This window comes from Annulohypoxylon truncatum (assembly GCF_022578515.1).
Source record: "Annulohypoxylon truncatum strain CBS 140777 unplaced genomic scaffold F4807scaffold_39, whole genome shotgun sequence".
Lineage (NCBI taxonomy): Eukaryota > Fungi > Ascomycota > Sordariomycetes > Xylariales > Hypoxylaceae > Annulohypoxylon > Annulohypoxylon truncatum.
The window spans coordinates 216,800-231,749 of NW_025953825.1; the positions used below are offsets into that span (position 1 = coordinate 216,800).

Consider the following 14,950-nt stretch of genomic DNA (forward strand, 5'->3'; position numbering starts at 1 on the left):
TACACAGTATAGCAAACTCACAGAAAACACGAAAAGAACAGCAATGAATGAATAAAAAAAATCAGGGTATCATCCCCCATTTTGCCAGCTCTACCTAGGCCAAACGTGACATCCAACACCAATGACAACATCATCATTTCTTAACAAACAATATCAACTCCCGGTCTAATTAAGCAGCGTCAAAAGCCGCAACCGCAACCGTAGCCGCGGTTCCCAGACGAAGAAACGCGGCCGCAATTAACACTAGAGTTATAGTACATCAAAGTAGTCTTAACCCTTAAGCCTTCGGCTCGTAAAAGCCACTCCCTTCCCCTTCCCTCCCCTCCCCTCCCCTCCCCTTCCATCCCCATCCCTCCCCAACACTCCTCTCCACTCCACTCCGAAGTTCATTTCCTATCCCGTTGGTTTAACCTAATCCAGCCATTTCACCCTTTTCCCCTAATCATCAATTCCAATGCCAACTCAACTCCAAACGAAGGCGGTGAGTCATCGCATCACATCGCATCGCATCACATGAGCATTAAAAAAACAAAAAACATCTCGAATCCCAAATCCCTAATGCCTTAAACTTTCGTCAAACCCATATCGTTCGTGTCGAATGTGGTGGCGCAAAGAAGTAGCTTCCAGAAAAAGAAATGTCGTCGTTAATCGGAACACGTTGCCGGCTCGCCTATATTTTTCTAAGGGGCCCATGAAATCGTGAAGAAACGGTATAAATGGCAGCTCATGAACGGACGCTGCTCCCGATGCTGCTTATCGTGTCGCTGACCTTGCTGCTGACTCCACCCATCCAGTCGTGGAACCACTCGGGTACTTTGAGGCTCAGGCGTACTCTGCCCTCGACGACCATGTTGATCGCGTTCAGGATCGCAAACGTAGTACTGCCTAACGCTCTGAAGAGCGCCAGCGCCGCGACCGACCATAGGATGAATGTGAGGTAGAAATTACTACCAACGTCCTTGTACCCATAGGCTTCGGACACGGCCATGGCCAGGATAGCGTTAGCTACCATCCATATGACGACCATGTACGTTCGGACACTCTTGTAGTAATCCTCCTGCATCTGGGCCTCGCTTATGTCCGGCTTCGGGACCTCAACACGATCTCTCAAGTTTCTCAGCGCCTCATCGTATCCGCTGTCGATATCCAGCTGCTCGGACGGCATCTCGAGCTCAACCACGTTTCCCTTTCCAGTGGCACCTCCCAAGTCCGTCTTCATGACGTTGTCACCTTTGGTACCCCAGGTAACATCGTGAGTGTTGCAGAATGCGTACACCTGCAATGTGCAGATATAACTTGGTAATAGCGCGAAGTACTGCGCCGAACTGGTGAACATGTGCCAAGGATCCAGGTACAAGAAGCTCATGAGAAAATAAAGCCCCACCGTTGAGGCTGTCGATACGATCAGATTCGTGAACGTGTTGTTGCCGAGTTTAAGCTGATCACCCTTGATAGTGTGGATAACGATGAAGACTGTCGCAAATGTGTTGTATACCATGATTATACCATATATAATCATACTAGCAAAATACAGCTTCTTCGCACCCTGAGGCCGATTGCCGAGAGAAATGATGAACTGCATGCTGATGAGTAGCACGCATGTGTAGCGGAGTACGGTGAAGATATATAACGCGATATTATGTCCAAAGGGGTCGACAGATGGATCCGTAAGCCCACCGCCGATGAAGTAGAAAGCGAGGTAGAAGTTGGCGAGGGAAAAGTACGTAAAGAGGAGTTGAAGAAACTGGTACACAAATTCGATGTGTAATAGCACTTTGCGAGCCACTGTATGATCTGTCGTCCAGATCTGCCTGAAGTGAACGAGAGAGTACACAGCAGCAAAGAATGCGCCGTTAAGCCAACGACGTCGTTGAGAGATGAATTCAGGGACGGCATCTATCCCACATGTTAGTTGGCTCCAATGCCAATCATCGAAAGCACCAGAGAATAAAACTTACCAGGCACATCCGTCTCTCCGGTACAGCCCTTGACATACTTCAACACCCATCTCTCGTTTCTCTTAGCGACCAGTTCCCAACATAGGATACGATCCTCAGCCAGGTACATATTCGCGGTAAACACGTCGGCGTGTTGACCGTGTAAGGTCTCCCCCTTGAAGTACTGACTGAGCGGACCGTGGCCCGTTTCATCATTCTGCAAAGCGTGATAGCGGTAGGCACTCAGAGCGCCGGGTAACACCGTTATGTAACCGAATACAGACTCTAGAGGCTTGTCCAGGATATTCGACATTTTGTACTCGAAGTTTTGTGATGCCACGAGCGGGTTCAGGAGGTTACTTCCGAGCCTGCCCTTCATTGCCTTAATTTCGCCACAAGCTCCCGCGACGTTCGAGTCGGTATCGAAAGCCTTCCACAGATGGTACAGGGAGTTATTGCCGGGCTTTGTACCCACGTCTAGCAAGATACAGACGTTGGGGTTTAAGGCCTTGCCGAAAGCGTTGAAGAACCAACGATGTGAGTTGAGTTTTCGCTGATTCCTTTCCTTGAGGCAGAATATCATCTGGCAGGGTACGATACCCTTCTCAGCTCCCTTGAACTTGAGGTCTGAGTCGAGCGAGACTTGTGTTGTGTACTCATATACGTGAGCCTGCACAGCCTTCTGGTTAACGAAGTTCTTGGCGATGCCGTGCTGGTAAACGCCCATAGCGGCCAGCGCATCAAGTGTTCTCGGATGAACCTTCTCTCGACCGTCGGATACGATACAGACGACAATTTTCTGCCATCCGGTCTCACCCCATGTACGAGATCTGTTGCGGCCACAGAAGTGGCTCACGTTCTTCATGATCGCATGCATCGTACGTGTAAAATCGACTTCGTCTTCGTTGTACATAGTGACGCAGATGAACAACTCTGTCTCTCGCGCCGTCCGGCCGATATTCTGTCTCAGCATATATCCCTTGTCCACGAAGTCGTCCGGGTCACACGTCACGGCCGTGTACCGCATGTGAGTGAACTCAACTTCGTCGCGGCGCGGCAAGAAACTGTACAGAATTGTAGGGATTTTACATTCTAGAATCAGTTCACCGTTGATAAGCTGCACCTCCTTCTTGGAGGTGAGCGGGGCTCTGACACCGCGACGTTCTTGCTTGCCTTCTGGGGCAGCGCCGTAGTGCTCAACCTTCTCTTCCATAGGCGCTTGGGAGTCCTCCTCACTAAGGGTGACTTGTGATTGCGCACCGTACGAGTCGTAGTATGGTCTCGCACCACTGATGTCTGATTCTCCAGGCCCAAATACATCATCGCTACCCTCATCCAAAGGGATGCTTACAGTCGCATCGTCGGCCGTATATTGCGAAGCTCGTGCCGATGCAGTGAAGAGGGGAGCGGGAGGCAACGGTCTTCGTGGACTACCTCCATATCTAGAAGAAGGCGTCCCAGGTCTAGGACTGCCGTTAAGGTCCGCTGGCTCGTAATGCGCACTCGCAGGTGGTGGCCGCGAGTAATCGGATGTTCCGGACATTCTCGAAGATGGAGTCCAGGGTCGAGGGGAGCCAGTGTCTCGCGATCGGTACTGCTCATATGCAGAATCTATCGGCGCAATGTGTGGTGGGTCGAGAATAGAGGATGTTCGTGAGCGTGTGGATCTAATGGATGGTTGGTATGTTCGACGAGGTGACGGTCGGATACTATCAGGTTTAGTTGGTGAGTCACTGCTGTCTGAGCTGCTGGGTTTTCTTGGGGAACTATTGTCGTCCTGAGGTGATTTTTTCTCAAGAATAGACTTCATTCTTGGCGAAGGTCCCTCGGGTATGGTAGGTAGGTAGTGTTTGACCTCCGCTTCAACAACATGGGGAGGCTTGTTCTTCTTCTGTAACTTTACAGTACCGCTACGCTTTAGGATAGGCTTGCGCTTTGGCGACTTGTCGGCCGCTGGCGGAGATGACTACTCTCCATCAGGAAGGGACGGTCGCATTTGCGCTTCCTCTTGATCCTTGAGCGATTCCAAGTATTCTGGTGTTGATATCTTGACAGTCTTCTTCTCCTGCTTCTCTTCCTTCTTGAGGGAGAGGGGAGCGGGAACAAGATCTGGGTGTTTAAATGCCGGAGGTGGCGTCTTTGGGGCTACATACGGTCGAGGATCTGATAATGGTTCTTCCATAGATGTCAATAATCTCACTGCTGCTGGATTTCCTCCCAGGCCAGATGTAATGTGGTCAATGTGATCGTCATCGTCGCCATAGCCTGGAAGAGCGTATCCGGGTGGTCGTGTATGGGAACCGTCCATCCTGACTTATTATCGGCCAAGACGCCGATTGAACTGACTGTGAGACACTCGGCTGGTGTTGTTGATGGGATGGAATGCCAGCGCAAGCACCTAATATCGTTTGATTAGGTCAACTGATTGACGCAAGTCGCCAATCGCAAATTCGATCGTATGTAAATGGGTATGCGGTATAAACAGGGTATCACTAGAAAAGTATAAGTAAGAATCAATAAAGTAGAGATCTTTAATGTTCATGAATTGAGTTATCAACGGTGGCACAACGTTTGCAAAATAGAGTTGATACAGTTGATCCTCAGTGGGGAGCTAACTCACAGTCTCGAAGCAGGTGCTTTGTTGTATTTAGAAATGCAGGTACCTTGCACTCCACTGTTGCCCAGCAACCGTGCCCTAAGCCCCACATAAGAGCGGCAGTGTAATCTTGGCAGCGCATAATTATGCACTAAAATCCCGACCATCCACGCGTTCTTCATCCACCATTAATTCTTCTCTCCATTTCGTATTCGGTGAATTTATTGTTCGCACTGAGTATTCCCATAGTATTTCTTGCGTAACTCGCTTAACTCTCTCCGCCAAATGCAGGTAATCTCAGGCAGATATACACAATTTGACATACAACCTATCAAGTCTATGTCCGGAATGTCACATAATTCGGGTCAAAATATTTTTATATATCGTAGCGCCGTAGATCAAGACTCACATACCCCATATCTGCCTCCAGCTCTTTTCGTCCCGCCCGAGCGGCGCTACGGAGACTCCAAACCTAGCCGGTAATCCTGAATTGGCCTCAGGCAGACATATCCATTCTCTTATACAGTCGGGTATCTCTTCTCTAATATGGCTAATACAGATCAGAGCCTGGTTGTCACTGAGGCCTCCTACTTTGACTGTGCCTGATTTTGATGCATCGCTCTCAACAATAGTTTCTGAACCATTGTCATGCTTCGCATACGTCTTAGTCTCCCCGTGCTCGAGGAAGAGAAGACAGCGATTCCGAACGCCATCGTCCATACCACTGCAAGCTTCATCTAGAACGACGATGTCCGGATTCTTGATGATTGCTCGCAGAAATAGTGCAACCCGCTGGGCGGAGAAGGACAGTTCCCCGAACATATAGTGATCCGCCCACTGTAGGTCAGAGCTCTCTTGTACATCAGATCCAAGCTTCGACGCTTTTGCATAAGCTGGGTTCAACTCCGCCTCGAACCACCGCAGACAAGCCTCGACCTTCTCTTTTGCTTGCTCATCGAGTACAGCCTTCGAGCGGAACGTGTCGGCCCATGCATTCGCAACCACTTGTCTCACCGTAAGATTTCGGGGCATGTGTTGATGGATCTCAGGGCTCGAGTGCCCGATCCGAGCTTGAATGTCCCAGAAAGTTAAAGGCAGCTGTCCCGAACCAACTTCAGGCAATCTACTTCGCCCAAACAATTTTATGGGTAACGAATAGGTCTGAGGATGGTCCGAGCAGATGAGAGATACGATGGTCGTCTTGCCCGAGCCGTTAGGGCCAAAGATACCCCATCGTTCTCCTCGCCGCACAGTCCATACGAGTCCCTCCTGTTCTTCCCCACCAATATTTTGTTTCCAGTTTCCAAGCGCGACTTTACCGCGATATTGCACTTTGCACCCGTCCATCTCCACAACGGGCTCCCCAATATTTCTAGGTACGTCGAAGTCCTGAGCGAAAGGCGACTCACTAGTTTTCAAAGACTTTTCGCCCATCAGCGGTTCACCGTCAATTCCTTTAGCAGTTAACGTTCTGCCTAATTGCAACAAGCTATGCACCGATAGATTGTCCTCTTCCTTTGATGTCCCACTCCATACCTGCCGAACATATTGTCTTAATTTTGCCAAGACAACTTCTTTCTCACCAATTGCTGCTACTTGACAGTCTCCTCTCAAGTAGACCAGGTGTGTAATCCAATCTGGAATAGGATCCTGCGGCCTTGCGCTTAATATCAACCTTGGCTTTGCCCTACTTGCCAGACGATGTAAGAGCGGACTTAGTCCAGCTACTGTGGGCGGGTCAAGTCCCATGAATGGCTCGTCAAGTAACAGAACCTCTGGAGTAGAGAGAAGAGCTCTCGCAATCCTTGCTCTTCTTCCTTGGCCATTGCTCAAAAATGTGACGGGAAGGTCCAATAATTGAGCAAGCTTCAGTTCTCTCACTACCCTATCGAATAACACTCGATCGAATCCGTCCTCATGCGAACGTTTCAGTGGGTTGAGTTCGGTATTGCCCAACAAGAAATCTCTAAGGGAGAAATCTGTATTCTCACGTTTTGACTCGTATCGAGCAGACAAGTATGCCGAAGTAGTGACACTAGAAGATAATCCATCGTTGTCGAATCCTACATACTGAATAGCTTTATGTGGTACTCTTAACCTATGAGGCACCTCATCTGTGGATAGGTAAGGATAGCTTCGTGCTGCCGGAGGGAAGCAAAGATGCTCCCCCCTCAAAATCTGTAAAAATGTCGTCTTCCCACTCAAAGACGGTCCAACGATATACCAGTGAGTCGATGGATCGGTGGTACAAGGTAGTGTGAAGTTTAAGTTTGTGAAGAGAGCCGGGTTCGGATGAATAGAGCTTGCGCCGGGATGATGACGATAGAAAGTGCCAAAGGCGATATTTATCACCGGGGGCCGAAAATGGGTAAACCGCATGATTTCAATTGAATCATGGCAAAGTCTCTTCCAATATAGGGCGCTCAGAATTTACATTGTGGAGCGTTGTGTGAGTGAGTCAATCTAGGTATGTACGGACGTCTGATATTTGACGTATTACAACCGCCGAAGTTGAATATACCCGAAATATCGGGTTTAACGAGGCTCGCACTAAGTTTACCCCTACCCACCTTACGTAACTTACCCGTTGCGTGCAAGGACCACCTATGGGTTGCTTTCACCTCCATCCTTGGCAAGGCTCCAGCTACGAAGTACAAACACGAAGCTCCTGGCAGCCTACTCCAGCTTCCCTTCACAAAAGACCAGCCAAAGCTTCAACCCACGATTAATCGAACACCATCGACCAACATATCACTCCGGTTTCTCAACGAACCAAAAACCCAGAAAATTCAAAAACCATAAACCCATACTCAAGAAGCAACTAATACTCGCCCAACCGCCAAGATGGTAAGCTTCGATCTCCCACCTCTCCAACTACCACCCTCACTTTCCAACCCAACAAGACAAGCTAACCGCTCCCTCAACAGTCAATGCGCATAGTCCCCCCCGCCTCCCACAGCAGCACCTTCAAAGCCGTCAACACCTCCGCGCCCTCCGCCCCAGGCGTCCACGACACGCTCCGCCACGGCGTCGGCCCAACCTCCTCCCTCACCACCTCCTCTTCCTCCTCCCTTCCAGAAGCCCCCATCTCTCGCCACCCCCTCGAATCGCGTCTCAAAGCCTGGGAATCCACACAGGAAGCGCTGCGCATGGAGTCTCTGCGCCGCACCTTCGGCATCGCGGAGCCGATCCGGCGGGGCATGGAGCTGAAGATCGCGCGGGACGGCGAGTGGCGACCGCTCGCCCTGGGCGGCGGCGCCGGCGTGAAGAGCGTGCACGAGGATATCCTGCGCGGCCGCGAGGCCATGATGGACTGGGAGGACGTGTTCACGGGCGAGGAGCAGCGGGGCGCTGTTGGTGTGCATGAGGAGATGGAGAGGAAGTTGAAGATTTGAAGGGGAATGATGGCGTGGTGGATGATTCGTCCGTATTTGCGTCGTGAAAGTCGTGGTGGTGGATGGTGATCGCTTGGTCAGGTGACTCTCAGTCATCCAGCACTATTAACTTCGATGGCTATGAATTAAGAGTTCACTTCATATATGTACGAGACAGACGTGCAGCAAGAATAGACAAGTCATAGGCATTAGACCCTAATGGCAGTGGCAGTGGCAATTAGCACCCAATACATATTTCATCCAGTGAGGGAAAAAATGGCAGCAATCATATATATGGACAGTGGCTACAATATACCACATTATTCGTTTATATGGTCGGTATGACCGGTATAGCGTAAATACTATAAACACAAAATAGTACGCCAGATATCGGCTGCTTCCTCCGATGCGGTATGGAAAAAGAAAAAGAGCAAACGAGAAGCAGTCGCTTTCCCTCCCGACCTTATTCCCACTTCGAGCTATTGGTGTACGCTCCGGGACACATTTGGAAAGAATTCTTACCTGACATGACTATAGCAATAGCTTCGTCCCAATCGCCTGCTTCAATTTCTGCTGCTAAAGGAAAAAATCAAGACCTATCACGCCGCCCTATGCCCAGAATCCGCAATCATTTCCACACATAGATGCCAATTGCCTGTCTTGCCTATATTTCCCCCCCAGTTAATCGGGCGGTTCTAGAACAGGATGTGATGCCGCCGCATCGAAAAATAGTTCGTTTCTTAACTAGCAGTAGATGCTCAGGAGGGTCAGATCATAAGATGACGCAGCATCCGCTACGACCACGATGACTCCCAGAGTCTTTGACCTTCTTAGCTGCTTCTTCCTCGTCTATCAGATCCTGAGGTTTGACAGTCATGTGAACGACGTTTCTTTGAAGGCTGAAATGGTAATCTACAGAAGCGCTAGGTCAGTATACCATACTTATGGATTATAAATCGCATAAAGAATAGAATTATCTACTCACGATTAAGTTGGTTGCGGTCTTCAAGCAATTTGCCGAAGTGGATCAGCCGTATGGCACTGGGTTCCCGTGGTGGGTGATCCCACTCCTTTCTCCAGTCCCTCAGTATCAGTTCCTTTAGCGTATAGACCGTGATGCTGAATGGATCCATATGGCCATCCTCCGTTTTGCCGGTCACAGTCACGTTGCGTTTCGATAAGTACTTTTCGTCAATACGAAAAGGATGGCGCGCACCGGAGGTTAGGAGAAGCATAATATCAACCGCCAAATCGCTATTGCCAGCCGGACTAGTTGCAGGCTCGACGGGATCTATCGTAAGTTCGTGGTCGTCGCCACTAGCAGGAGCCTTGCCGCGGGCTTTTGACATGACTGACTCCCCAGCCGGAGGGTCCTTATCCGGCACAGGTATCGGGGTAGGCGCGGCTTCGGTGTCTTGATCTTCGTTATTCGAAACGTCTACATTGGTCTCTGGGTTGGCAGGTTTGGGTTCGGTCTTGGATAAGTCTTCCATCTCGAGGTCGCCGACCGGCTGAGTTGCTGACACCGTCTCTTCCCTAGCTCCTTGATCTCCGCTGGCAGAAGGGGACTTCGCGTCCGGCATGATTGATTGCAACGAAACGAAGGGTGGTCGGTCGCGACACGTCGAGTCGTACGGATTGCTGACGGGTGCGCGCAATTAACAAGACGGGTACACTGGTCGGAAAATAAATGGTCGATTTTTCGTCGGTTCGAGAGATGCACCCGGATTCAAGAATTGCCGAAATATCGAACACGATTGTTTTGAATACGGAAGTACAATTGGAAAAGATTTGACTATGATTTGTCGCCTTCGTCGGTTCCTTCCATGGAAAGCACGCAAGATGAAACGAGTGCGGTGGCTTAAACGTTGTGTGAATGGCTTTAAGGGGATTGCCGAATTAATTCAAGGCTCTGGTAGTCATGTAGCGAAATGGGAAATGTTGAGAAACAATGATGACGAGTGACCAAAGCTTCAAGTTAATGCAGGAAATGCAGTGCAGCAGTTAGTCGCCGCTAGTGATACAATCGTAAAAGATGGTGATGATGTTATTATTCGGATTTGGCGGATTGGATTGGCAGGATTGACAGGATTTTAGACCAGTGGCAGTTGGGAGAAAAAAAGGAACAATTGAACAATGTCCAGATCCAACTGCTAACGAACAATAAAATCGAGTCTCAAGTTTCCAGTTCCAGTTTCCAATCTTACGGATAACGACAACACATGGCAACTACTCGATTATTCGCCTTTCGAGAAGCCAGAAGTCCTGGAAAGCACGAATGAAATGGACGATCGACTGGGTGCTGGGCTGTCGCCAGCTGGGTCCTGGGGTTGCTGGGTTGTTCTTCCAGTTTAGGTGGTTTTAGATGCCCCTTATTTCAGGTTGCTATTGCCTTTCCTAGCGCAATAGTCCTACACTGGTCCTTCCACTGACCCCTTAGCGGCCTATGCGGGAAACCTAGCCCCTAACCTTAGTAAAAATAGAGATACCCGTACCTAAGTACTTCGTATAATTGATCATCCCAAAACTTGCATCAACAGCATTTCAAGTTACAAACCTTGATGACACTTCCTAGTTTGCTAAAGGCAACACAAAATCACTACACATTACACAGTCCCTAATCACCTCGAATTGATGTTCCCTCTGTAAGTCATGCAAACTGACAAGGTGAAGATAATGCCAGCATCAAAGCTAGTTAGTTACCTAAACCCCGGATTGTGGTATTGGTAATAATATGGAGATAACCATTTCTCGGGTCTTACTACCTTACAGGGAAAGAGGCGAAATCCAGACACCTCTATCGACCGTAAATTCGCCTACTCCTCAAAAGTCGAGTTCCATTCAAGATAGGGTTGTATCCGTCCGAATCAATCGCAAACATAGTTGAATTAAGACGTGGTTCACTGCAGTTCACTGTGGTTTGCTAAATTGAATAGCCGGTCAAGAAAACACACATCGTCAGGATCATCACTATCGGAGACTTGCAGAGAGTTGCATCGAAGTATTTGAGTTTTACGTACGATCATTATCTCGAAATGGCCCTTCGAGCTGAAGATAGATTGGATCTCTCTCTCCTCTCGGCACGGTATCCGTATCCTCCCCCGCCTTGGCGCCACCACTGAAGTCTTCTCTTCCCCACACTCCACTCTCTCATCCCGCTCTATCGCTGGCCGGCTGGGGAGCATATGCACGTGTGATGGTGAACTGGTGGTGAGCTATCAACTTCCAGTTCGGATATCTCAGGTGAATGAGGCCGTTTCCATTAAAGTCTCTCTTCGGGCCGCGAGCTTTCCTGTAGATAATATTTTCTACTTTTTCCCGGGGGCCGTAGCGTGTGAAAGAGTTGGATTCAGTACCCTTCCTCAACGACGTCACTAAAACCCAATAAAGACTCTATCCCCTGCTCTGATTCCGATGCAAGCGCAAAGATCATCCGTCACAGGAACTTTCAAATGTTTTTCTTTCACTACCTACTTAGGTAGGTGATTGTTCGAGTATCCTAGCACCCGTCCTGCCGCCACCTTATTACACCGCTTTATTTGTTGGAGAGGCACTCACTTCCCCTAACCCAGACTAATGCTCACCGAAATAGAATCTTCTACGGTTATTTCTGTGCTCTAAAATCTTTCTAATGCGTGAAGACATCTCACTAAGTTCCACTTAAGAATCAAACTTGACGGGACTAAGACTTCTCTAGACTCCTTGGCCCTGTCTATCACATGTTTCAATATACAATTCCTAAGCTGAATACCCTATATGATATGGAACCGGAAGCTTTGGCCTTACTGTATGTAGCTGTGTCTCGACTCAAGTAGGCGGATCAAGAAGTTAATATTTTTCTTCACGCGTAAATTCATGACATATAATCAGGCCATTTGTCTATAACCCTTCGGGCGGCAAGCCCAGCATCCCCGCAAGCCGCTAGTTTTCTACCGAGGCCGATTTCGCACCACTCCCGTTCGTCCACCCGAAAGTAGCTCCGCAGTTCCCGGCCTTACTCATCACCATAACATCGAAACTCCTATATGGATATATGATGAAGCTGAAATGGTCAAATTAAAAAAAAAAAACTTACTTCAGCTTATCTGTCGAACAGTTTCTTATTTAGCTACAATTCTAAGAATATTTACGGACCTTTGTAATGTTCAGGATATGGACCTTCGTTATGTATAATTCGTTAGCCTAGATAATATCGGTAGGCCAAAAGTTTATTCCAAAACAGCGAGGAGGATTAGTGTCAGGTTTGAATCGAACCTATTCGGGAAAAAACGGTGCAGTTAAGAATCCCGTTTCATTGCACTAGCACTCACTTTTATTAGCCATATCCCAAGACAACTTACAAGAGCCGCTACAGCAAATCTCTGTTCCTGACGCGATGTACACACAATATATATAAAGCTTCGAGTTACTCGTGAAGTAGAGTTATTCTAACCATATTGTAGAAGCTTCTAGCGCGGAGCTGGTCACCTCTCTCAAGTTACCTCCCACAGAATTATCGATTAATAGTAGTCTATGGAGGCATGTAAAATAAGACTAGGCTCTTTTGATGCTTAGGTACTATTCCTTGCGAAGAAGCACTGAGGAAATACTGTTCTTGTATACTACTAATACGTGGCATCACATTAAATTTCTAAATAGATGTCCAAGAGGCGTACATACTCAGTGCTACGACGGTCCTTTACTAATTTATTAGATACTCTCACGACATTTGATATTATGCCTAACAAATAAGTCAAGAGTTGTAGTTAACTATCTGTAAACGACCTATATCATGCCTCTAAACCTCTGGCTGAATGATTTGTTTTAGTAAACTACTCACAGCTTATAGCAAAAGCTGATTTGTATCCGAATTCATACGAATCAGCTGAGGAATGAAAAAGGCGTGTCTCTGATAAAACCAGACATCACTGATCTGTACCTCTGATTATAGTAAACATAATCCATGAGAGTTTTATATCTATGATAATCCGACGAATTCTACCTAATATGTCAGATGTCTTGCTAGATAATAGAAATCATGATGTTACCCCCTGAGAAAAGGGGGCTTTCACCCCCGATAGATGTACTTTAAAGAACTTGTTATAGCTGAACCTTGAAAAAGTATTACGCTTTAAATTCGAAGAGATTAAAATGAAATCATACATAAACGACGGGTTGCGGTTACCTTGGTGATACATGTGTGCTTCCTCAAATAGGTACCTGTTGCCTCAGTGTCTAGTGTTAGCAACTTAAGTAGCTACGGTGGAATCACAGCGCAACTGCCGTCTATGATACATTGTCATTTCCCTGGGAGTTCCTAATGGAGTACTGATCTCGTTCTTTCCTAAACGTTTCATAAGTAATTCCAGAGGGTGGAAGGTTTTCTCATCTCCGTCACGAAAAAGATTAAATTTTAATTTCTGACTTGACACGTCGCACTCATTTACTCGTCCCGACAGCATCCTCCTTTTCTCTTCTTCTTTTCTTCGTCACTCGTTCCATTCATTTTCTTGCGATTACTTGAAGACCACATCTTCAAATACTCATACTGATCAGTGACGAGAAAATAATTCACCATGGGTATCTTGACAAGAATCTTCGTGGTCTGCCTTATGGCATCGTGCCACGGAATTGCCGATTGTGCTGTCGTCCAGGTCGTCAACAAGCAAGAACTTGGATCAGGTTCAACGATTGAGGCCACTCTCCCAGAGAACACCACGTCTGGATTGTTTCGTACAGTTTCTACAGTCACCAAGATTCGTCAGGGTCCACCTCTACAGCTTCGAGTCATCCAGAATTCTAGCATCGTCACTACACTTTCTGCTGAGTCATCCTCACTTCGTCCAACCCGCACCGGCGAGGATACCAGTAGTCCAGCTAGATCTTCGACTGGTACCTCGCGTGTCCATAGCCCTATCATGACCACAATTCCTGAGGATGACCTAGCGCCCTTGTATCTTGAGTGGCCGGGAGATGTGGACCCTGAAGATCTGATTCCATTATATCAGGATCTCGCCAACAGTGACAACGGCGGATTGATTCCACGCGATAACTACGATGACGGCTATGGCTTTGGATATGGCTCTAGCACAACTGGCCCTGTCAATGGCGGCTACGGTAACCCTTCTGGTCCAACTAACTTACCTTCTGGTGGCTATGGTAGCCACCCTACGCCAACCGTTGAGCCAACCGTTGAGCCAACCGTTGAGCCAACTGGCTTGCCAACTGGAGGTTATGGGAATCCGCCGCCTCCTGAGATCGTCGACCCAACATTTGTCACGATACCAGACCCACCACCGACTGTAACTGTTTCTCTAGAAATTTGGTCTTCGTCCTTTGACCCAAGCACCTCTACAGATGGTGCAACCGTCGTTGTCGTCGAGCCTGCTCCAAGCACAGAGTCACCGGTGCCGAATGTTACGGTGACTGTCGATCCACCCGAAGCGACCTTGCCCCTTCCTTTGCCAACTGTTGGTCCGTCCCTTGCAACAACGGTTGTTCCAGCCGAGACTGTACACAGCACCCCAGGTTACGTTTACACAACAGTTACTCCATCGTACACGGGACCGCACGCCGTTACCAGCACCTTCGTGATAGTGCATACACCAACAGCACATTCAACCCCGGTTCCTGTCGGTACAAGTGCCGGTCATCGTGCACAGCCGAACCTTCGTCTCTCATGGGCTGTCACGACCCTAGCAGTTGCGACTGTTGCTGTGTCCTATGTCGTCAACGGACCGAAGCTAACGAAAGCGGGGCGTGAGAAACAGTCTAAGCATTGTGACCACTGAATCTCGATACGATTCGAAGTATACTTCGGGTGAAGCTTAAAGACTTAGGGGCTCTTCTTATTAATCTGAGATGGCGACACACATGAGTAGGGAGGTGGTAATGCTTGATATTTGATTTCGGAAGGAAACTAGCTATTGGTGTCTAAGGAAGGAATGAAGAAAAAAGAGGAAAAAAAGCTATGATTCGAGATTTCTTGGAAGCTGAGAACCGCATAATTGTAAGGCGCTATTCCCGTCTTCTGTCTTGTCTTTCGCAGATTATAATGATTCGCT

The 14,950-nt window shown here is 48.2% G+C and overlaps 5 protein-coding genes across 5 annotated transcripts; 2 read left to right on the forward strand and 3 right to left on the reverse strand.

The window, feature by feature from the left end:
• Positions 1-537: 537 nt before the first annotated feature.
• On the reverse strand, positions 538-4,041 carry F4807DRAFT_254395 (glycosyltransferase family 2 protein). The gene is made up of 2 exons (XM_047994416.1): positions 1,959-4,041; positions 538-1,896 (listed from the first exon to the last, which is right to left on the reverse strand). The coding sequence occupies exons 1-2, from the start codon at positions 3,745-3,747 to the stop codon at positions 725-727; spliced, it is 2,961 nt and encodes a 986-aa protein (XP_047850370.1). The 5' UTR covers positions 3,748-4,041; the 3' UTR covers positions 538-724.
• A 496-nt stretch (positions 4,042-4,537) lies between these two features.
• On the reverse strand, positions 4,538-7,031 carry F4807DRAFT_441686 (P-loop containing nucleoside triphosphate hydrolase protein). The gene has a single exon (XM_047999402.1). It carries the CDS (start codon positions 6,910-6,912, stop codon positions 4,939-4,941), a length of 1,974 nt encoding a protein of 657 aa, XP_047850371.1. The 5' UTR covers positions 6,913-7,031; the 3' UTR covers positions 4,538-4,938.
• Positions 7,032-7,187: 156 nt separating this feature from the next.
• F4807DRAFT_441688 (proteasome maturation factor UMP1) lies at positions 7,188-8,185 on the forward strand. Its single transcript, XM_047999403.1, has 2 exons — positions 7,188-7,380; positions 7,461-8,185. The coding sequence occupies exons 1-2, from the start codon at positions 7,378-7,380 to the stop codon at positions 7,926-7,928; spliced, it is 471 nt and encodes a 156-aa protein (XP_047850372.1). The 5' UTR covers positions 7,188-7,377; the 3' UTR covers positions 7,929-8,185.
• Positions 8,186-8,615: 430 nt separating this feature from the next.
• Positions 8,616-9,597, reverse strand: F4807DRAFT_254415 (uncharacterized protein). The gene is made up of 2 exons (XM_047994417.1): positions 8,893-9,597; positions 8,616-8,819 (listed from the first exon to the last, which is right to left on the reverse strand). The coding sequence occupies exons 1-2, from the start codon at positions 9,488-9,490 to the stop codon at positions 8,680-8,682; spliced, it is 738 nt and encodes a 245-aa protein (XP_047850373.1). The 5' UTR covers positions 9,491-9,597; the 3' UTR covers positions 8,616-8,679.
• Positions 9,598-13,561: 3,964 nt separating this feature from the next.
• On the forward strand, positions 13,562-14,949 carry F4807DRAFT_441694 (uncharacterized protein). The gene is given in 2 exon segments (XM_047999404.1): positions 13,562-14,058; positions 14,071-14,949. 2 exon segments carry the CDS (start codon positions 13,805-13,807, stop codon positions 14,675-14,677), a joined length of 861 nt encoding a protein of 286 aa, XP_047850374.1. The 5' UTR covers positions 13,562-13,804; the 3' UTR covers positions 14,678-14,949.
• Position 14,950: the final 1 nt, after the last annotated feature.